This window comes from Pseudochaenichthys georgianus, chromosome 9 (genome assembly GCF_902827115.2).
Source record: "Pseudochaenichthys georgianus chromosome 9, fPseGeo1.2, whole genome shotgun sequence".
Taxonomy (NCBI): domain Eukaryota; kingdom Metazoa; phylum Chordata; class Actinopteri; order Perciformes; family Channichthyidae; genus Pseudochaenichthys; species Pseudochaenichthys georgianus.
In genome coordinates, this window is record NC_047511.1 from 29,963,947 (window position 1) to 29,987,814 (window position 23,868).

At 40.6% G+C, this 23,868-nt stretch overlaps 1 protein-coding gene across 7 annotated transcripts; it reads left to right on the forward strand.

Annotated features, from left to right (window-relative positions):
• The first annotated feature begins 768 nt into the window (after nt 1-768).
• Nucleotides 769-23,653, forward strand: mlxip (MLX interacting protein). 7 transcript variants are annotated; one of them, XM_034091124.2, is made up of 18 exons: nt 769-807; nt 1,487-1,807; nt 4,622-4,728; nt 5,359-5,444; nt 5,617-5,706; nt 5,822-5,863; nt 8,005-8,245; nt 8,895-8,984; nt 9,148-9,242; nt 15,787-16,360; nt 18,107-18,210; nt 18,501-18,597; nt 18,682-18,797; nt 19,137-19,244; nt 19,590-19,717; nt 19,818-19,941; nt 20,918-21,047; nt 22,623-23,653. In XM_034091124.2, exons 2-18 carry the CDS (start codon nt 1,497-1,499, stop codon nt 22,727-22,729), a joined length of 2,550 nt encoding a protein of 849 aa, XP_033947015.1. In that variant the 5' UTR covers nt 769-807; nt 1,487-1,496; the 3' UTR covers nt 22,730-23,653. The 7 variants fall into 7 exon arrangements, with proteins under 7 accessions (XP_033947015.1, XP_033947016.1, XP_033947014.1 ...); XM_034091125.2 differs by lacking the exon at nt 769-807 and having other exon boundaries at nt 1,203-1,807; nt 22,623-22,743; nt 22,820-23,653; XM_034091123.2 differs by lacking the exon at nt 769-807 and having other exon boundaries at nt 1,204-1,807.
• The last annotated feature ends 215 nt before the right edge of the window (nt 23,654-23,868 follow it).

Genomic DNA, 23,868 nt, shown 5'->3' on the forward strand with positions numbered 1-23,868 from the left:
CACTATAGCAACTCTGCGATCCGCCATTGTTGTTGTTGTTGGTGGCGAAACACTTCAGCACTGGCGCGGGGTAAACGGAGGTGAGCAGAAGAGGTGGGGAGAGGCGGGGCTATTGCGCAATCACTATCAGTGATCTGAAAATGTCCGTATAGGGCGCACACACGGAGCTGTTTGACCCCCCAGAGAGTGGCGTATGCATTTCTATCCACCTTGGGACCCGTTGTCGTTTCCTCAGTCGTTTAGTGCTGTATTCGGTCGTCCTCGTGTGGCCGAACGGTCTATATGACACTAAACAGTAACGCAAACGGCCGAATTCGTCCTCGTGGGGCCGCAGCCTCAGGTGATAAGGTAGGCGGGGTTACCTTGGTTGGTGATTGGCTAATGGTTACACAAGCCAAAAAATCGTTATGACATCATAAAGTTGCCAAAATCTGATCAGCTCCTTTTCAGTCAGGTTTTTATATAAATGGATCAGGACAAAACGTGAGCGAATCCTTTTTCCTGAAACTTTCAGAATCTCTTTACACATGTTTAAGACATGAACAAGTGAATTGTGTACAATAGGTAGGCTACCCTTTAAGCAGTCTACATTTAGCTGATGTTAATATTTCCTTACTTTTACTTAAAGGTATAGGTAAGAATGGAGAAACCAGCTCGAGTGCGCGAGAATTTGAAACTACGCAGCCGAAAATAATCTGCCCCTTCCTTCAGACTTCCAAGAGCCCCTCCACCAACACACACACACGCGCACATGAGCAATGAGGGCAAGAGATACATTTGTGCACGATATGGAAGGCTGACAGGCAGGTAGGCCATCCCGGCTAAAATAATTGGTTGTGCTTTTTACAGGGCAACGGCTTCCACAGATGACATTTTTTAATGTATTTATTGTCAAAGCATTTAATGTCATTGCTATCGCGATGTTAAGAGCATTCCATGGAATATAACAAAAAGTGTTTCTGAAGTGAATTACCTACCCCACCTTTTTAATTTATGATTTGTTTTCACTTATAATGGAGTATTTTTAAATGTTCAAGTAAATGAACTGAGTCTAGATTATTGTGACACATTTCCAGTTGTCTTCATTCAGTGCTGTGCAACATGTCGCCGGAGGTTTATTTTGAGTTGTGTGCATCGACTGTATATATAAAGGTTGTGTGGCGGGTGGGCTGTGACTCGGACCAATCAGAATCGTTTCAGCACAGGAACTTCCTGCTCCGACAGAGGAGCTGAAGGCTGTTTTTTGCCAGCTGGTCGCTGCGACTCGCAGCTACGTAAACTATTTAAGACAACAACAAGTTAACTTAGGCATTTCATTACAAACAGCGAGCTTTACAAATGTCGCAACGGACCAACAGGACTCCGTAGCATGACGTTGAACAACTCTAACGGGGAGTCAGGCTGAAACTGCCAATCCTCATGAAAAAGACAGTTTTATTGTCCTAGCTTGCTAGCTAACGTTAGCTATTTGTCTCGTGAGTTACAGACGGCGAGGGATGTCTTTACGGTACAAATACCGGCGCCCTCCGCCGATCATAAAGCAGGGTCATGATGAAGACTCCGATGCGGAGGAGCCTCCACCGGGTCTGCTGATCAGGGCGGACGGACTGGAGAACCAGGTCATCCACAGCGGACACTTCATGGTGTCATCGCCGCACATCGAACACCCTCCGAAGAAGGGCTACGACTTCGACACTGTCAACAAACAGACCTGTCAAACTTATCATTTTGGGAAGGCGAGCATGTCCCACCTCTCCATAGATGCTTCACTGACCAAACTCTTTGAATGCATGACTCTAGCGTACAGGTATGTTATTGTAATGATAACACATCTCAACCCCCCCGTATAACCATTCATGTTATCTCTTCAACCCTGTGCACATCAGAACATTAAGGAAAGGGATCGGACACTAATTGCTGTCACGAGGCCAGCAATGTCACTCCTCTTAGTGTCACTTCCTGCTTGACCACTCATGATTCTGGTCAAGGGAAACATCTTTAAATATAATGTATATTACTAGTACCAATACCACAGAGTAGGTATACCACTAGTAAGCATACTCCATCACAAGCACAAGTGCTGCACTCAATTCTACCTAAGTATAGGATGTAATACAGATGTATGACCGCTAATAAGTCTTAAGATAAAATGCATTCAATTCATTTTAGTACATTTTCTTTCTTCGGGTCCCAAGCAGTTATTTAAAAATAACCATTTGCGAAGCTTTAAGAGGAAATGCTAACAATACATAGACATCTGAAATGGGTCCCGAGCCAAGCAAGTTGTAAAACCCTTTAAATGATCTTATCAAATGTTTTTGTTTTAAAAACATATTCTTTTTATTTTTAATTTTTAAAATGGGAACACTCAAGTAAAGATAGATAGATACTTTATCAATCCCAAATTGGAAAATTATTTAGTTACAGGGCCAGTGTGTTCAACATTAAAATACAAATACTTAAGAAGCTGAATAGAGTTAACAATTTAAAAAATAAATAGTATATTAAATATAAACAATATAACAAATTCTCTATAAAATGTTCTTTTAAAAGGTCAAAAATACTGCAGTAGCAGGAGTATAGGTTTATACTATACTGTATATACATATGATACGTATATCATTTAGAGATATACAGACAATTACAAATCACTTTGTGTTTATACTTCAGTATAGTAGTAAATATCATGTGGTACTCTTTTATTGGGACATGAGGACTGGTGACAGGGCTTGATAAACTCAGATCACACTCTTGTTGCTCTTAAAAAGAGAGATCATTGTTCTAACTTGTGATGGAACGTTTTAAACAAGCCACCAGGAACTAACTTTCATTTTCGGTGGTGCCAAAACTAGATGCAATGAGAGCTTTGGCACGTCTTGCTACCACAGAAGTTACCACAGGTAGGCTATGCAAGTCTTTAATCTCAGCAGAAAGGCAAGGGCTTCTCTCATGGCAGAGAGATACTGCTTTGTTTAGATGTTGAAACACTGGCAGCAGGCACTGTTCAGGACGTGTTTAGTCAGGCTTTTTCACATTTAAGATGATTGTTTGGAAATGGGCTTAATGTGGGGTACCTATCCATAGTCTTTGTACCTTAACCCTCGTACCTATGATTCTGTGTTTACTGTAGTGTAGTTAATCTAGTTACTCTACTGGGCTGCAGAACCAGCTGCTCAGGGGATTCCCTCTGACTTTGCAAATGGCACCAACTTGGATTCAACTATTTATAGACTAGGAAAGCATTACTACCAGTTAATGTTCTGCTGTTGTTTGAAACTCAAGTGATGTCTATGTATGTACATGAAGAGCCTTTAATAACAACAAGAACATCAGGGGATCTGTAAAATACAGCTTTTTCTCTGTTCAAATTGTACTACCCGCTTACTTATTGGAAAAGCTTTTTAAACAGTATTCATAAAAAAATGAAGCACTTAAATGACAACAGGGAAAGGCTGAAGAGGAAGGAAGGAAAGAGGGGAACTCTGAGCTCAACCTTTTGGATCGTGGTAAACATTTCCCTATCGAAGCAGATTTTAAATGAGAAAACCTGTTTTAAAGTTATTCTCCACTGTCCCCTTCAAATAAAACTTAAACTAAAGTCATGTTATTTGACAAACTTTTTTAAATGTCGGTGCATATAACTGTTATGATCCATTAATAATAATAATACACCGCATTCTTTAGGCAACAAAGTTTTAATCCAATACTCGCTTTTTTATTATAGTCTGTTTGACTTAAAAACACTTTTTTTATCAGACTGCCCACAGCTTTGGTTATGTAATGCCACTATGCTGTAATAAAGTTTCACACACTGTAACCATAATAGTGATGAATCCCTCCGATGAGGCCTTGATTTCATTTGATAGTGCACGTGTGTTGGCTCTCTGTTTAGTTGACTCTAAACTTGAGTTGTTTCCATATCAAACTTGTAGTTATCAATCTTACTTGAGCGTGGCCTTGGCAGATGCTTGTTTGTTTTGCTTGCTTTATCTCTGGAGGTCTTTTCGTTGCACTGCCAGTGCAAGCAACGTTTTTTATTTTAAGTCATGTGTACACCATAGACTGAGTACATTGAGATCCTCAGGGTAGAGTTTAGCGTTTTTCTGTTCCTGAAGCAAGGAACAGAAGAGGCATTCTTCCAGGGCTTAGTGTACTGGTATGAGAAGCCACCTTCAGATAAGTCCGTCATCAGACATGGAACTCCTGTTACTAAGCCGTGCTATCTTACCTTTTACTGAGTGATGGATGCTGGAGCAGTGCTACAGCGACCTAGCCTCATGCTCTTTCTTATTAATGGTTAAAGTAATTGAAAAGCGTCAGGTTCAAAGTGACTTTTTAAAAGCCTTTGGGAGAGACAAAACATTTCTTCCTGCTGCTTCATGTTGTAATCCCGTCATCCCTAACAAAATAGAGCATATAAGATTACTGATAAAACAAACTTTTTTAATGTTCTCAGAAAATGTTTTTTCTCCTCCACAAGCAAGAATAGAATAAGGATTATTCTGCTGAGGATTATAATCTTTGAACGTTTTAGTTATTATTGAGCTATTAATGAACTTGTGCAAGTAAGCCAACAATTGTGTATCATAAAATGACTTGTGTCATGTCCTTGTCTTTTCAGTGGGAAGTTGGTATCTCCCAAATGGAAAAACTTCAAAGGTCTAAAACTGCTTTGGAGAGACAAGATCCGTCTCAACAACGCCATATGGAGAGCCTGGTATATGCAGTGTAAGAGTTCAACTTTCATTTGTCTTCCATAGAGCGTGTACACTGCATTGTTAGTATTTAGTTTAATATGACGTGAATTTTAACATCTCTTTCATCAAGCTGGGGCGAGAAGACGTCGGGATCAACGCTTTACTTTTCTTCTTGGTTAATACGTTTGGTTTATAACAAACTAACAGAACTCGCAACATTATCTGTAAAATGGTTAACTGGGTTTTGTTTTTCATGATTTTAAGATCATATTTGAACCCTGTTCGCAACTTGCTGCAATATTATTGTTCGTTTACATGCCACGAGTGGATTGGTTAAAGTGACTGTTAGTTATTCTACACAGACACTTTTGTGTTAAGTACCTAAGTGTCAAAACATCTGAAATAAGGCAATCGTAAAACACAATAAAACCCTCTGCATAAATGAATGGCAACATTGTTTGAGTCTGTTAAGTTTTACATGATAATTCTTGTATTTATTTGTAAATTAAGCTCTTCATGTCACTGCGCCATGACAGCAAATTGGCAATTGGCATACAATCCTATTGTCTCATCCCTAATTGTTAATGTAATTTAACAGTATGAATAACAACCACTGTGCATTTCACCTGGGGTGACATGGAAGTTGTTTTTCTACCCCCAGATGTGGAGAGAAGGGAGAATCCTGTGTGTCACTTTGCAACTCCCCTGGATGGAAACATGGACTTGGACGTCCATCGTCCTACAGAGGTAAAGACAGAAACATTTGACTATTATGATGTACGCAACGGCAATTCAAACTTTGTTGTGTTGTTTCTTGTCACCGAATTCCTCCATTCATTTGTTTCTGTTCTCTCTTAAACACTTGTATTTATGTTTCACTTGTAACTTCAATTTTTCCCCATCTCCCTCTTTTTTGAAGGGCATTGCCACAGAGGGGAAATGCTTGAAAAGGAGAATTGAAATTGTCATCAGAGAATACCACAAGTGGAGAACATACTTTAAAAAAAGGGTATTCTATTTTTCAATTGGGTATATAAAGGCTCTGTAATAGTTCAGAGAGATACTGGGTATTCTGTATCCAATCCTATATGTTTTACTGCTCATTAACATTATCTCTTTTATAGTTACAAAAGCACAAGGATGATGACCTCTCAAGCTTACTTAAGGTATGTAAAACAGCATCATGTTCAACCCACCAAAGTGATTTTAGCTCCAACATGAATTAACCCATGCTAACCCAGTCACCCTCACATTATGACATACCTTTCAATGGATAAACCTGGCGATATAAACAAATTCCTATTGACTAGTTTCACTTAATTGATCTTGCTGTCAGAGTAAAATATTTTGTATATATGCATTTATAAATGTGTTTCTAATGCATGACATGTGGATACAAAGTGTTGTTTATAGTTTAGTGCAGTGGTTCTCAAACTTTTTTCAATAATGTACCCCTTTGAAAAAAGAATTCATCCAAGTACCCCCTGATCAGCGCAAAATCAATTTGTTATGGAAAAAAAGCCTATCTAAAGAGGTACAGTACAGCGCTGCACCATCTGATTTATTAAAACAACAACCTTGTAACTGAGAAAAACTTAAATGCTACATTTCAAATGTTTACAATCCATCACTAAATTCATGGCAAACCAATTTTAGCATCATGCAATAACACTAAGACGACATTAGCTGAACTGATCTTTTTAATAAGTTGTACTTACAATTTAGTGAGAAACATGGGCTTGTGCTTCACTGAGGAGCTTTGTCATTCTGACCCCCTAAACGCACCAGGAGCGTCTGCGCTGCGTTCCGGCCGCGCCGCGGCGTTCGCAAAGATCACGGCCACTCTATTCAATGGGTGCTATTCCATCAGACGCGACGCGCTCGAAGCGTCCCAGAAGCTCCTCGCCGCAAGGAATTTGTAAAATATAGGATGAATCCTATTTTTGACACGGCGCAGCGCGGCGCAGGCAGGAAGTGATGAAAATCACCTTGTTGTCTGCTTTGCTGGTTGAGGGGGTGCACCCAAAACCAGCTCCTTCTCCTCCCCCCCACCACCATCTTTCAAGTAGGAGAATACATGCCAGCGTTCTCCTCAGGTTTACAGGCACTGTAAATTATATATATATATATATAATAATTATGATGATGAATGCATATTTTTTTACCACTAAAATACAGCAACACATCTTTGATTCATGTCGTTTATAACTGGAATATTACAATGATTATTAACTGCGTCTGTAGTCTACAACACAACAAAATAGGAAATAACAACAATAAACACGATTTAAACAGACACAAACATAAACCATTTAACTACGTAGCCTACTTACTTGTAGAAGTACAAATGTCCAGGAAATATTCCAAAATCAACAACAACTGCGAGGCTGCACACACGACGCTCCGCTTCCGCAACGTTTTGAAACGCGCCTGGTGGGTTAGGTCGCAGGAGGAGGTCGCAGCATGGCGCAGCCGCAGCGCAGACGCTCCTGGTGCGTTTAGGGGGTGACGGGGAGGCAATTGCGGTTATTACACTTCAAGTTTTGAAATATGTGCAACTCTGTTAATATAAAACCCACACTGCTCAAATTTCATTACTTTTCCTAAAATTGGTATATTTATTTATTTATTTTGGGGTGTGTGTCAAGCAACGCTTATTGTTTAGGTCCTTTTGATAAGCAGGCAGTCATATAATTAACTAGAACTAGCTAGATCTGATAGATTTGGACATAGACGCGAGTGAAGTCTAACCGCAAGAGAGAGATCAGAGATCAGATCAGCTGCTGCTGACGGAGAACACGCAGCTCTGCATGATCACAGCTCCGTCCGCTGTGAAGGATCGTTGAGCCGAGCAAAATACACTTAAGAGTTAGACCTAACACACTTAGCTAGTTTATCTACTCTGGAACTAGCTAAACTAGTTATACATATATTTATTCTTTACTGTCAGGTCACTTATTACAGGTTCAGCGAGCTACACGAGACTGACGGGCTGTCAGGAGATGGAGAGGAAAAGAGAGCACCCCGTTTATTGTTCCCATTTTATTATCTAGAATTACTGTACACTTTTGAATAAAGTAGTTAATCTACTATTAGCAGTTTGTTTAAATGCATTACTTATGTTTTTTTTTTTTCATTAACATAAAATAAATCTCACGTACCCCTGCAGTACTCCAACGTACCCCTAGGGGTCTGCGTACCCCCATTTGAGAACCACTGGTTTAGCGTATCCTATGCTTGCTGTACTCAACACTGCATGCTTGTGTGTCATTAACTGGCTTGCTGGTTGCATTTTGAACACCCAAAGGGACCCGAGGAGCAGTTTTCGCTGTTTGGGGAAGTCTCTCCAGACATGCTACGTGTCTCATTTTATCAGGATGAAGAGACTGCAGTTCGCCGTGTGCCTCGTAGGCATAATGAAATGCCGGCGCCCATGGAGATGGACCCCCTCTTTGACATGGATGTTCTGATGTCTGAGTTTTCAGACACGTTGTTCTCAACCTTGGCCTCGCACCAGCACATAGCATGGCCTAATCCAAGGGAGATTGGTGAGAAAAGCATTGTATATTATGTGGTAAAGACATCATAAATATATTTTTGTTGTCTCCTACTTTCTCAGTAATTTAAAGGAATATTAACCCCCTGTGTTACCCAGAACTGTTGAAAAAAACGTTAAAGACTTGAAGAATTTCTGAACTTGATTACTTATAGAGGCCGGGTTTAATAACAGCAAAACTTAGTAAATACAAATCTCAAAACTGGTTTAATGATTTATCCTTACATGTTATTAAGAAATACATATTTTGAGACTATGTCCAAACTGTTTCCAAGTTTAATTGATCCACTAATAAGCCCACTGCTTCCCAAACACATGCATTTAGCTAAAACCTTCCTATGTAAAACTCTACCACATAAACAGTGTCACTCATGCACAGTCATGCTTCTTGTCTGTGCGAGTCTAAAGTGTTTTAGAAATGTGATGTATGAGAGTTTAAAAATGTATGTTTTGATATAGTATTGATGCGGTTAAAACGGCCCTAATATTATTTTCATTTATCAAGTCTTTACTCCGATTTCTGATTTAAGGTAACACAGGGTACAAATGATTATTTTGGAGGGATACTATTGCTTTATTTATTCGTAATTTACTTTGTATTCCCCCTCCTCTCCTTACCTCTGCCTCTTTACCTTCTACAGCTCATGCTGGGAACGCAGACATGATCCAACCTGGACTTATCCCTTTACAACCCAACCTAGACTTCATGGACTCCTTTGATCCACTGCAAGGTAGGAGTAAGGCACCACCTGTAGCTGCATTAGTGGTGCACACACACTTTACCGGAATCAACGCACATGTTCTAGTAACTCTGGAAAAGCAGTTTGCTTAGCCTAACGCACAAAGTAGTGTGGTTTTACTAACCTCTTGCTAACATAGAGACTCTTGTTCCAGACTTATTTCACAGCCTCCGTCCGCCCGTCTTCCCCTCTGTTTTACCCACTGCACCATCTGTCACCCCTCTACCCAGCAGCAGCTCTCGGTCCCAGGTAAACACACATAAAGCCACATCCCCTAACACACACCACCAGCAGGAGATTTGTCCAAAGATATTTTTCCTCAATTTGTTTGTGTTTTTGGTCAATTGATGAGGATATTTGTGACTTGCTCTATCGAAATCAGTCGCATTGACCCGAAGACACATTTTGAGTTATGTTGGAAAGAGGAGATTCCTAGCTTTCTAATGATATTAGGATTGTTTTTGTTCTTTTCTATTAAGCTAAATATGTCACATTATATAATGACTGTCACCGAGTCATCATTTTGAGAAAAAGGCCTTCAAAGTTTCCTCTTCTCTGGAATCCATCGATCTGATTGATTATTAGCGGCTAATAAATGAGTACTACCGACGGAAAATATTTTCGTATGGATTACAAGCTTCAAAAATGTATTTATCGTGTGATTTTGGAAATAAGTTTCATATTCTGAAAGCCAAGACTTAGTTAAAATCAAACAAAACACCCACACCCCGAAAAACATTTTTTTTTTATGCAAATCCATGTTTATTTTGAAATGAGCCGTTGCGACTTCCGACTGATTTCCATAGAGCGGGTCACATTTGTCGCATCTTCTAACATGTTTCTGTCTTAATGTAGTTACACACACAACACAACTATGTAACATAGTATTACTAAAATGTATTCACATAGCACTTTTCATACATTACTTATTCCTCTGCTTAACATTCAACTTATTTTCCTTTCTAGAATCCAAAACATTTAAAATTAATTTTGCTTTTATTTCATGCCATCATCCTCTCTGATGTTCTGTAGTACCGGTGTTGTGTCACATTATGCCCCCCCGTCATGAAATGCCCCCCTTGTCACGGGAACGCGCATTTCTAAATGACACGTTTACACCTCTAAATCACTTCCTTTTCAGTTTTATTTATTTTTAATCTTTTTTTTTATCATTATTGTTACGTCCTGTCTGTATAAAGTGCTTTAAAATGTATTGTTTAATTTTACATAGTTGTCATCTAATAATCAAAATATATGTTTACAAATGTTACATAGTCTTTGTCAGCATATTATTATATATAAGCTATGCGTACAAAATAAAAGTGTCACATTCATGAAACTTGCTCCATTTATTGGTACCAGTCCTAGAACCATACCCTGAAAAATGCTTGAGGGTGGGATTCATAGAAACATCTTTTGGGGGGGGGCATTTTATGACAGGCCAATAGTTGCATTGGTTGAAATGACAGTGGACAGTTAATGATGGTTCCTTCGGGGCATTATGTGCATCCAGGGCACAAGTACGGTTGATCCACTGGAGGCCTTTGTACACATTGGTGGTGGTACCACCGCTGACAAATGTCACAGCAAATCTGAGAAAACAATAAATACTTGTTAATTGTTATGTAAGGTATGCATTATGGGATTTTTTTTATGATAATAGAATATCTCTAATGTATTTCCCACTAACATTCTAACCATTCCTTCAATTATCAAAATCTTTCAAAAACATAAATGTTGTGTTATGAGAAAGAAATACATTTTCAACAAAAATGTATGGAAAAACAAGCAAAACATTCATCCTTTATCAGTTATTGCTGAAGATGCCAAATATAGTAGCAATTACCAATGCAAATGTTATGTTGATAAAGTCTGGAAACATATTTCTGCTAATTTTCTTTATTTGTAATGTGCAATATGAAATTACCCAATGTTCTTCATCCTGCTCCTCCATCCCTCAGTAAAAGCAAAGCCTGCTTAGATCATCTGTTGAGACAAAAAGTAATCAATATCTTCAGATAAACCACATTGCAGATTTGGGGTCAAGGTGACCCATTCCAATTTTTGACTAAAAGGTCAATTATATAAGGACACATTTGTTGTGGCCTTTTATTATTATGTGTGAAGAAAAGGCAAAACACACACAAATACATAGAGCCATCTGCTCCTTCTTTCACACTCTCCTTACCCTCTGTAGAATGGGAACCTGCACAATGTCATTACAAAACATCCAAAAACTTATTTCGCACTGTACGCATCAACTTAAGCTTGGTTCCCAAAAGATGTTTCTATGAATCCCACCCTCAAGCATTTTTCAGGGTATGGTTCTAGGACTGGTACCAATAAATGGAGCAAGTTTCATGAATGTGACACTTTTATTTTGTAAGATAGCAAGGGGGGGCATATTGTGATAGCCAGGCCTGTCATAAAATGCCCCCCCCTCAAAAGATGATCTCAACTGTGCCTCACCTTACCCCACAGTAACTGGGTTGAGCGCGCTCACAAAATAAGTGCCCGCGTTAAATTAGTGCCCGCGCTCCAGCCAGTTACTGTGGGCTTACGAGAGGCAGAGCTCGTCCCTGCCTCAATTCTCATCGCTACCCGTAGTTGTAGCGGAGCTCGGCAAATTTGCTGATTTTGACTATAAAAAGCGATTGGAATCATACATAAATCACATTTACAACACAGATCAGTGGAGACATTTTATTATTATTACTATTTAGTTTTTCTTTAGTTGTTTTTCCGTTACATTGGAGTATGACAGGTGAGGCTCTGCCTCCCCTGCTTCCCCTGACTGCACGTCGCTGTCACACACACACACACACAACTGAAACCAAAATCATTTACAGATTTGTAAAAATCTCTCATACACACATGTGAAACGCTCTTACACACACACACACACAACAGCATTGCAGTCGGAAAGAAAAGCAATGTGGAGCGGCACCTCACCACTTCATAAAGAGTTTAACCGTGACACTTTTCAAAATCCCGTTTGTGTCCACCCACTTTACAAATAGGCCTATGTTTATTTTAATTTTTTAACGCAAGCCGTCATCGCCACGGAGGAGCACACAGCCTCTGTCAGCGAGCCAGACAGACAGAGAGAGCGAGAGAGATAGAGAGAGCACACCGTTATCTATTTAATATAGCCTAGTTGTAAAAAATAAAGTAAGAAATCATTCCAATGTGTACTATACTGTAGGACAGTAAAAAAAAAAAAAAAAAACAGTTTAAAAGGGGAGTGATTAGTAAAATATGCATAAATAAAAAGAAAGAATGCTAACTAGGTAGCATAAGATAAGAATAAACAAGTTTAAATGATTTGTTATTGGTTGTGATCATTTGGTTTGGATTATTGAAAAGTATACAGCTCCCTTTCATATGAGTGTTGAGAGCTGTATCCATCAATTAATTTTGTGCTCAAAGTGCATCAGATTGATGCATTTCACTTCCACATTTAAAAAAAATCTTCCCGGGGGTGCACCGTGCATGCCCCCGGACCCCCTAGAGGATGTGTGGTCCACCCCCAAATAAAGCAGGTGAAAATAATTAAATTGAATACATTTTATTTTAGTAAACACTGAACACGGGTCCCACAGACCCAAACAGCACACAAAGGTTAAAGGTAAGCATATAATAATGTTAAAATGTGCTAAATATATACACTGCAAAAAAAAGTAGCCCACGATTTGTTTTATTTTTTTAAAGTAGCTCTCATCCTAAAAAAGGTTGGAGACCTCTGTTGTAGAAAGATACATTTGACAATTTTAAGCTTGGCCTACCATTTTATTGGAGCGATGAGGAACAGGTGGGGCTTGAAAAGGCCCACCTGTTCAAAGTGGGGAATGACTGAAAAAGTTTGAGAACCACTGGATTAAATGGAGCTGAGTTGAGCGTGTGCATGTCTGAGATCGTTTAGATTGTTGCAGATGTAAGCATGGTTTGCTTGGGATAACCAGTGGCCGAGGACCTGGATGGTTTGATCGAAGATGCCCAGTCTCACCGCTGTGGACGCTGCACCGATGTGGACGCTGCACCGATGTGGAAGGAATGGCTAGACTAATGTTCTTAGAATATCCCAGAAATACGCAGGATGTTTTGAAAATCAAATGTGTGGCCATTTTCTTGTTTCGGTGAGAAGAGTGGATGTTGAGGCGTCGGGTGGGCAGCGTACCTAGCGCTGAGGTATTTTGTTAGCGGCTCGTATGGGATGAGATAGGAGTTGAGGCGGAAGATGGGGAAAGACATTCGCAGCTGATCTGTTTTAGTCCTTCGTAGTATGTTAGATTTAGATAGAAATTCGGAGCATCGCAGGAAGCCAAAAAATGGTAGCAGAAACATGCATTGACCATGATCGACCATGGGTGATAAGTATCCTGAGCCTAGGGAACGGATGCAGAGGCAGAGAAGGTCAGAAGTGAGTGGCAGTCGTTTGGCGGTGAGGGAGGGTTCCTGCTTACGCAAGCCTTTGATCACCGTTGGGACGTGGAAGGACATTGTTGGCCACTGGCTATTTTTATAAAGAAGTTGATTCCTGCCAACTAGGTCTGAATGGTGGAGGTCTGGCATTTCCGGATTTAATGACAGGGTAATGAAATTGCAGATGGACATGATGTCCAAAGTGTGGAATGGTAGCTGGTATGTGCCGTGATATGTCTTAAAGCAATTCCAGCCTGTAAGATACGCTGACATGGTGCTTGGGGAAAGGCTGTTGAGGATGGCTTCCCGTGAAGCGTGAGAGAGCATTTCCAGTTGTCTTAATTGAATGTTGTTGCTGAAAATGGTGGGACTGGTATGGGATGAAGATCCAATTCTGGGGCCAAGTTTCTGAAACAAGACACAGACTCGGCGATGCTATTCTGATGACCTGGAATGTGTGTTGAGCTGAGATTAAAGTGAGTTTGGGCAGGAACTGCGTGATGGCCAGGGAGCAAGATCGGCCTTTGTTAAGGATCTCTAAGACTGCACTGTTATCGGTGTAGACAAGTATGGCTTCCTAGACCATTCGTGCCCCCAAAGAATGGAAGCTATGATGATTGGGTATAGTTTGTGAAGCGTAGATGAAGGAGAGAGCACCTGTGAATTGAGAGCTATGAACTCCAGACGGAAGAGAACCATCTCCCTGCATAGTAGCCGCCGAAGCCTACAGAAGGTGCTGCGTCCGTGAAGAGTTGAATATCCTCGGGTTTGGTGATGAAATCGTCATAAAAGGAGATGCCATTCCATGAAGACAAGAAATGTTGCCAGAGATGCATTTGGCAAGCATCGTCTAGAACCAATTGATCGTGGATGGAGGAGACAGATGCAACTTTGTTCAGCAGGTTTGACAAGAAAGGTTTTGCTTGTGGTGTTATGCGAATGGTTGTAATTTAGGTGGCAGAGGAGGGCTAACAGTTGACGTTTCGTGCATTTGTCTGCCTGCATGTCATTTAACAGGAGAAGAGTGATGCGTTGTATTTTCTCTGAGGGTAGAGAAGCCTGGAAGGACATTGAGTCCAGGGTGATGCCTAAAAAATCGTCGAGAAGATGGAGGAGGTAGAGGAGTCTGTAAAACATGGGAAAGGGAGGATTATCGAATGGGCCTATCATTAATCCTTCTTAGATTTCTGTAACCAGTAAGATATCGACAGTGTGAGGTTATTTTCAAGCGGACTGAAGGTTGTGGCAGATATGAGATGTGTTAGGGAGTATTTCTATACTTGGGTGGAAACCCTGAGTGAAGCCATTGCTAAGAAAGTAAACAAACTGTCTATCTGGATGATTTTATAAGATGTCGAGCTCCGTTTCGGAACGCAGATTCTGCCGAGAGACGTGTCGAGTGCGCCAAGGTGAATAGCCGGTGGCTATCAATGAGGCATGCTGCCGATGATGGGAGGATTGGTGCTGGCTATGCCCGTTTCGGCCCCGATTTTTGGCCCTCACTGGCGAAGGAGGCCTGGGATCTGTCTGGAGTTGGAGACATTTCCTTGAGTGGAAGTGACGGCTGGTGTGTGGGATACTGACGGCCGAGGACAAGCGGCTCCGTTCCGATGCTTGGCTGTGATCCGACTGCTGTGCCGTAGATGGCGGATAACCGGTTTCTAAAAGATCGTTGCATGGATCTTCGTATGACTCCGGCCGGTTGATCAGCAATTTGGGGTCCATGGTGAGTTTAAAGCTTTAGTAGTAGCGTCTAAAGATGTTTTGAACCGTGATGACGCATGGCGTGAATCGCGGTCTGCCTGTCAAGCGGTGGCAGGATGTTGGCCGGATATAAAAAGAGTTAGCCATGATTAGCGATGGGGTTGAGGCGTGGCCATGCTCCTGAACCTAGATTAACAAATTCACTTCATTAAACAAAAAAATCTTAAACTCACTTAAAGACAGTGGAGGGGAAATAGTGGCCTCTTTTATTTAGTGGTAAAGGCATTTTGCATCTCCCTGAACTGTCTATAGAATGTAATAGAAAGTGAACACTGACACAATTGCTTTAGTTTGACAGAAATGTTTCCACAATTATCTTCTGTTTACCCTTCCCTCTTTATTGGTTGATTCTCTATTGTGGATGGGAAGTCCCTTTACCCTTTGACACTTTGAAATGCTCCGATCAGATGGAAGCGGTATAGAGTTGCTTCATTTGCGATGTAGACACGGGGTCAGAGTGTGTAATTGGTGTGTAAAAACCCTTTTGTTGTCATGATCTTAACCAGCACAAAAGTGAAATGTACATATTTTTTGAACTTACACAGAATTGTATCTCTTTTGTTATTGCATTTTGTTTGTTTCTTTTCCCTTTGTCATTCCTTATCAGACCCAGTTAATGTCCTCCATGCTCACGAGCAACCACATATCCCCTCCTGGCCCTCTGCCCATCCCCTCTCCCATGGCCAGTCAAACCAGTCCAACAGGAGGTGCTGGGGGTGGTGGTCGTGATTCTGCCTATGCAAGAAACTACATGCCTCTATTTCCTGGGCAGGTGGCGCCCTGTGATCTAGGAGTAGTTTCCTCAGTCTCTCAGCCGTTAAGCTATGATCCGTTATTGCAGTGCCTTTCTGGTCAGGACTTGACCTCAGAACCAGCTCCGATGGTTCCCTCACCGCTGGACAATACCTCAGCGCTGGATGAGACGCACACCGCCCCCTCTACAGTCCCACCCAGCGATGCAGCCTCCAACTTCAGCCAGGCATCAGAGTATAGCTCCATATCTGCACCGCCTCCCCCTTCCCAACTGCAGTCTTTGGCTCCATTACCAGCCCCTCCTGTCAGGCACCCTCAGACTTTTGTCCTGCCTCGCCCCTTTCAGTCATCCAGTTCCAACAAAAATCGCCCTGTGCAAAGGATTGCTCCTGCTAACACCCACCCCACCTCCCACCTCATCCTCACAGGTCTGTTGTTTCTCAACTCAAAATCAAGACAAAAGCCGCGTTCACACGAAGTACTTTGCCGGCACTTAGTGCCCCGGCACTTATTACCCGAGGGCACTAAGTACAGATCGCGTTCACACCGGAATAAGTTCCCTGAGGGAAGATTACGCAAATGAGCCGCTGACGTCACTTCGTCTTCTTCTGCTTTGGGTTTTCTGGCAGGCCGCAAACAACTTCACGGCGTATACTGCCACCCGAAGTCCCCGGCCGGAAGTCCCCGGAGTTGGGGACTGGCTTCAGTAGAAGCTGCTGGGACTCCCAGCAGCTTCTACTGAAGCCATCTGAGTAAATCGCCAGAACGCTGACACCTCCTCATCTCCACCGCTCCCATGTTTTCTTTTGTGTTGCAATAAGTTAGTCTCTCTGCGTTGGTGCGCGGGGCTAATGCTAATAATGTTATAGCCAACAAATACAATGGCGGCTCTACAAAACATTTCAGAGTTTTACGGGGCGTGGTTTGCAATTCGCCCAGCCAATCAGAACTGGGGCACTTTTTTCCCCCAGGAGAGTACCACCTCTCAGCAGGCACTAAAAATGGGGGTAAAAGTTCCCGGCACTAAGTACTCTTTTTGGTGTGAATGCGACATAAGGGGTACTAACGGAACTAAACGGGAAAAGTACTCTGGTGTGAACGTGGCTATGGCTTCTGCATTTGGAGAAAATGTGCATTTTACCTTGTTGATCTGTCAGTGGAGCTGTGTCACTTTAACTTAAAGTGGACCTATCATGCTATATTTGAATAATATATTGTAGGGCCATACCTATACAAACATGTCCATACCAAACAGATCTTGCATTTTAGCCATGCCTCATTTCGCTCGATTTGCTGTATTCCAGCCCTGTTTTTGCCAGGGCTGATTCTGTGGCAAATGAGATGCAGCTGACCACGCCTCCCTGCAAAGGAGGGGGGCGAAGCACGAGCGTCATGTTACCATGCTGTTACCATGCTGTTACCATGCCACGCAACCTCCCATTCCCCTGATAGGTGGAGAGTTGCCCATATAGTCGGAGCTCCCCGTTTCTGACGTCAGAACAATTTCAAATCTGTATCAATCTGTATCAGATCCGTTGCAGCCCCGTTTTGAGAGATTTGGGTATGGAGGAAAAGAGAGAGGGTTGTGTTTTCTGACACTTGGTGAGTTCCCTGACACACCGGGGACACATATTCATGTATAAAGGATGTACAAAAGTGCATTTTGCATGATAGGTTCCCTTTAAATTACACAAGATGGCGGTCAAGTGTTTCTTATTCAGTATTTTGATTCACAATGTTGTAGTCACTGTAGTTTAGGCCACAATGATGCCTTTTGTAAGCACTGAAGTGTACGCAAGTACATTTCCTATGAATTTATTACCGTTAAAAACGAGGAAAATAATCTGTAGCAAATAAATACCATGTTATTTCTTTAATATTGTTTTTTCATTAAAATCTGAAACACATTTAAAACATTATTCAAGATACTAGACTGTTGAAATACTTACTAGAGCTAATATAATAAATAACTTATACAACAATTGGTTGCATTACATAGTCAACGTACAATGAAACTTGTACAGACTAATGTTAATCACCGCATTTTTCTGCAAAATCCCCTGAGGAAGAAAGGAAGTGGCAGCATGTCAAAAATGATAACTCCTGAATAGATGTTTACGTATGAATGCACATAAAAGTAATCCTGCAGCGCCTGTCAATGTTCATCCTCTCAGCCCCTTTCCCAGGTCATGCCAACGCTGTTATTGTTACACCAACACCTCTGAAAGCCGACGTCCATAATACTGGAGTAGTCATCACTCCTTCTCAACTTGGAGGGGTATGTTTTCAGCTCTTATTCCTCTGTGGGTCTTTATTTTTTGTGTTAACCTTTATATATACAGGAAATTGCACTTACACTTGATGTCTCATCCTCAAAAGAGAATTGAGTTGCAAATAGAACATTTTAAAACGGCAACGTTTACATTTTATTGTCATTTTCCAGTCGTTTGTTATGCATGAATGTAAAATACAAACCTTACCTCAGAGTGAGGTCATATTTTATTATTGTGCTTCTCTGTCCTCTTTTTTTTATATCCTGCCAATTTGTTCTCTTGTCCTGCATCTCAGGCTCCTGGATTTCACGTTGTGTCTCACAAGTCTCCACAACTGATAGTCCCCAAAGAAAAGTCTTCTAACCGCAAAAATCAAAAAGCCTCCAGTGCCGGTGAGACTTCACTCCTCCAAAAAAGAAAATCTTAAGTGTTGACCCACAACTCGTTACAAGTTGGTTTGTTTTTGTTCTCTCCAGATCACAGTCAGCCAGAATCAGGTCAGGGATCCCCGTGTGGGTTAGATCAAGCTCCTAGTCCCCAGTCGCTGATCAGCAGCAGCACTGTAACGCTGGTGAAGATTGAACAAAACCAGGTTTGTGTTTATGCGTCATTGTTTACATTAACATTAACCCGTTTATTTGCATTAATGCTAAATATATGGTGTGTGTGGATATTGAATGACATTTTGGTCTCTTGCAGACTTGGGGCAATTAATGAAAACATATTTGCAATGAATAAAAAATGACAATTTGTTAAAGCATGAAAAGGGCAATCCCAATGCTGAAAATGAATTAAGAAAGGCTGGATTAAATCCATTGGCAATTGTATAACCCTGTTTATACATAAGTAGCATTTTGACTTTTTCCTCTGTAACCCATGATACAATCTCAGTAAGCCTCTGTGTAATATTTTCACTGCTGTTGTGTGACAGAGCCGAAGGACAACACACATATCTGCTGAGCAAAAGAGACGATCAAATATAAACATTGGCTATAAAACACTCTGCAACCTGATCCCTACTTTAAAGTCCCAATCCAATGTAAGTGTCTTATTAAAACCTCTGCAACAGATGCAGGTCTAGAGCTGCAATGAGTAGTTGATTTATCTGTTAATCGTTTGAAATACACATTTTTATCTAAGGATTAATCATTACAATCATTTTTCATAAAGAATATTATGTTGTGTTTATAATATCAAACTGAATATCTTTTCTTTTTATATATCAAAACTATTAATCAAGAATATGTCGGTTAGTGGATAATGAAACTCATCGATAGTTATTTTTCAGGATACCATTATTGTTGTTCATGTTGCTATATATAGTTTATACACATTTACTTTGCAATCTGCCTTATGATATTCATTATCATTGTGTTGTGTTTAGATCAGTAATGCCATCACGTTGCAAAAGACTGTGGATCACATTGGGAAGCTCCAGCAGGAGAGGCAGCAGATGCAGGAGGAGGTCAAAAGACTACGAGAGGAGATAGAGGAGCTCAACGCCTCCATTAAGTATTTCAAATCATTCTATATGCTTCACCTCTCATCTGATATACAAAAGTTGAATAGATACCTAACTGATTACCACTCAAATGTTTCTGCTCAACCACAGCTCGTGTCAGGAGCAGCTGCCTGCGACAGGGGTGCCCGTCAGGAGGAACCGCTTTGAACACATGCAGGAGAGGTTCAAAGAATATGTGATGAACCGCACCCTGCAGAACTGGAAGTTCTGGATTGTATCCTTACATAAAGCGGCTGATACATATTGCTGCTTATTAATAACAGAGGACAATGTACATTTAACATTTTAAAAAAATCTTCCAATGGCTGTTGAGGACAAGCAATCTACTTTAAGTCCAGGTTATATACAGACCTCTTCAACTTTATTTAGTAGCCTTAATATGGCTCCATGAGATGCAAGAAGAAAAATTCTGGTGAACAATTTTCTAAGTCTGATCTAAATAGTTTACTGTCCTGTGTTTATGACTGAAGAACAGGTGGAAAAGGTGTTCGAAGATGATCTTTATTAGCTGTTTTTGTTTCATCTATGAAGAAGGTTGAACAAAGATTGAACCAAGAAATGTTTCAGTCATCAAAACAAACTATTTTGCCAAATGTTTTTTATTATTTTACTCATTCAGGCCACAAGAGGCTGAAGTGCACCACTACACCATGTTCAAGAAACCTAAGATCATTCATATTTTCTACCATGTGAGTTTTTATTTCCAATGAACAGTGATGTTGCAAGTTCACCTTACTAACCCACAATATATGGGTGAATAGAGACATTTAAAATGGAGAAAACATGAATGATTTTATATTGGCTTTTGTTGCCTTTTTTTCTTTAGTCATGAGCACAGGGGCAACCATTAATTAAGATTAAACCTAGAAAATGGATCACAAGATCTGTTTAGCCACTTGTCTCTCAGGGCTTCCATACCTAGGTGTATAACCAAAAATGTACATTAAGTTGTACAAGACACTGTATTTAGGAAGGGAAATTGCTTAGTTTTTTAACAAATGCAGAAGCCATGTATTTGCTATCGGGTGCAGTAATTTTCTCTGACAGTGTTCATGTTTTAGTCCTTTAATAAAGGCAGTACAAGCGAAATATGTTAATGTTACAGTCTTGCGCTCTTACAGTTGGTCAGGTAGAATTGTTTTTGTCTCACTCTGTAGTGTAATAGATCCTTGACCATCATCCATTTATAGTTTAGCATCATTATCAAGCCTCTGTTTGATTCATTCAATGAGATGGTGTCAACCACAAGCAGAGCAGAGCTGTGTCAGACCACGTTGCAGTGGGTCGATCGTCACTGCTCCCTCCCAATGCTCAGACCCAGTAAGTAAAGGACTATCAGGTGGAAATCCAGAAGAACAGATATTTTATACATCACCAGCCTTCTTACTCTATCGCAGTTTTTCCTCATGTAATATCCAGGTTATCATGTTATCACAAAGCAGGAGATGTCCGTGTCAGACCCATCCTCACTTACTGGAAACACTACGTTCAGTTTAAGAAAGTGGTGGCGCTTTGGTAGAGCCTGCAGGAGGCACGACATGACACGGAATACACAACGGTCACATAACTGTTCTTGAATTGGTCATTAACAACACCGTCTCTTGCTGTTCCTTGAATTTGTCTTTAGTTCGGCCATTACAGAAAAACATTTCCTAATCTCTTTCCAGTTTATGTAAATGATCACTTTTATTCACCCTTAGATATTTGTTTGCATCCGGTTGTGTTCTAGCCGACAAAGAAAATCAAAAAGCCCACTTCCTTACCGTGAAATCTCCGGACAATGAGCGGAGATCTGTTCACACATGTGCTCAATTGGACATTACACAGAAAATGACTTACTGTTTGATAACTTAGTCTGAATGATTCAAGCATTTGCATTCTCACATACATCTGGATGTTGGGGTGGCATGTATCAAAGGGGCATATTGTTGCAAAAAAACAGGTCAACAGTCAGAGCATTTGCAGTCCAGCTTTGTTCTAACTGCAAAGTGTTAGATCATTACAGTGTGTAATGGTTAAAAACCTGCTATCTGTCACTGTCTCATTTTTTTCATGTAGTCATCAATCAGCCATGTCGTGACAGAAAATGTAACAGTGCATCTAACTTTCCTTTGACGTGTAAAATCACTTTCCAATAATTGTTTTCCTCCCACTTCAAAAAATACTCTTGTATTGCTGACTCAGTGTGACTTTAACAATGACACTTGGATCTGATAATGGTGACGTCAAAGATTTCTATCAGTAAAGTCGCAGTTTTAGCATTTCGCTGGAGGCGGGGCCTGCACTGCTGCAGGAAATGATAAAGAACTAAAAGCAAACTCAGATAAAGCAAACCTCCACCAAGGCCAAATTCCCCAATAGTTTGTTCTACAATCGGGCTTAGAAACAAACAGAAAAATCTAACAGAAAACAATTGGGAGAGATCATCAAAAAAAGCTATCGTTCCACTGTTTTACTCCATTACAGGTTGGACTGCCCCCTCAAATGTAATCATTCAGATCTGCTTGGTTATGAGACAGGTTTTAAATTTCCCCTGAGTCACTGTCCTTGGCATGAAAAACAGGGCTATTATGCATTCTGGAAAAAATGCAAATATTAAAGTCAGCAGTCATAAAAGTCTTGTTAGATGACACATTTGCTCAGAGTATGCAAAATAACAGCAAACATTTTCCAAAAGAGCTTTTTTTTAACAATAGACCAAGCATCACCTCCCACCAAGTAACCACAAATATGTCAGTCATAGTTAGTAAGTAATGAGCTTCCAAATCAAAATTGGTTTTTACATTTTTTTAATCAAGTACATCCACACAGATACAGTTGTATCTTGTAAAGAAAATGTTGTTTTACAGTCCAGTTTTGGTAACTAAAATGCAGTTTCTTGTTTTGTTTTTTTAGTGGTGCTGAGTACTCTTCGCAAGCTGAGCACAAACACGTCCATCCTAAGTGATCCATCCCTCCTGCCTGAAGAAGCCATCCAGGCCGTTTCACACACAGACGTGTAGCCTCGCTCTCTGAGGTGAGGCGGCCAAAAAAAACACCTGAAACTTTTAAAGCAATCATCAAAATGACATATCACTAGTTCCCCTTTACAGCCGCTCAGCAAGGACACCACGTCTTCCACAGATCCTCCACCTCTCTGAAAAATAAACAAAATGAAAAAATGCGAGCTAGGTCTATCCTACTTTCACTCTGTATGTACGACTGTCCTACACTTGTTGTGTTGTACGTTGATTCTTGGGAATAATGCACACAGGGGGCCTTATCTTTTACATTACTTGTATAACAATAGTGCAAAAATGGCTTTATCATGTTGTATTTTAATGACAACTACGTCTACCTTCGCCTATGTCAGGTGAAGATCTTTTAAAAACGTTATCAAAAGGTGGTACTTTTTGTTTATTTGTGAACAACAATATATATAAAAAATTACTTGCATGATGTGAAAGCACAACAATGTGTTAAAGGGAATTATTGAGTGATTGTTCATCTTATGTTCTCTAGCAGTTGTTTAAGTGTAGAGATAAGATGCTTTCATATCAAGGAGATGGTGGAGTATAGCATTGTTTGTGGCAGCTCTGAAACCTCCTATATAGGTTTTATATCGGAGTGTAGAGAATTGCCTGAAACGTGGTCACAAAAATCACTTGTGCTTAAAGTATAACTGATATTTTTCAACAAGGACCCTATTTCTTCATGGTTTTGTATCCAAGTGACTAATGGGGGAAAAACATATTTTAATATTAGTCATGCAGGGAGAGCGCTCCAATGTAATCCTGCCCGTAAATCAACCACTGTCAGTGTATTTCTACTTGAAGTGCTTTTTTGGCCACTGACATGCTCATATTTTGAAATATTATTCTTTTAAGTGTCTGACAGCATTATGGAAAGGACTATTCAGTGAATAAAAACGTTTTTCTTTCACTTGATCCGGTCTGTTAGCCTGGAAATGTCTCCACCTGAAATATTGTCACATCCACATTGTCAAAAACAGCAGCCATGACATTAAAATCTGTAAGATAACACTAAGCTACACTTTCTTTACTCTAACAAAACAAACTCTGACAACACCAGCACACCAAGCGGCATCAAGCAGGGGCGGACTGGCCATTGGGAATACCGGGAGTTTCCCCGGTGGGCCGGT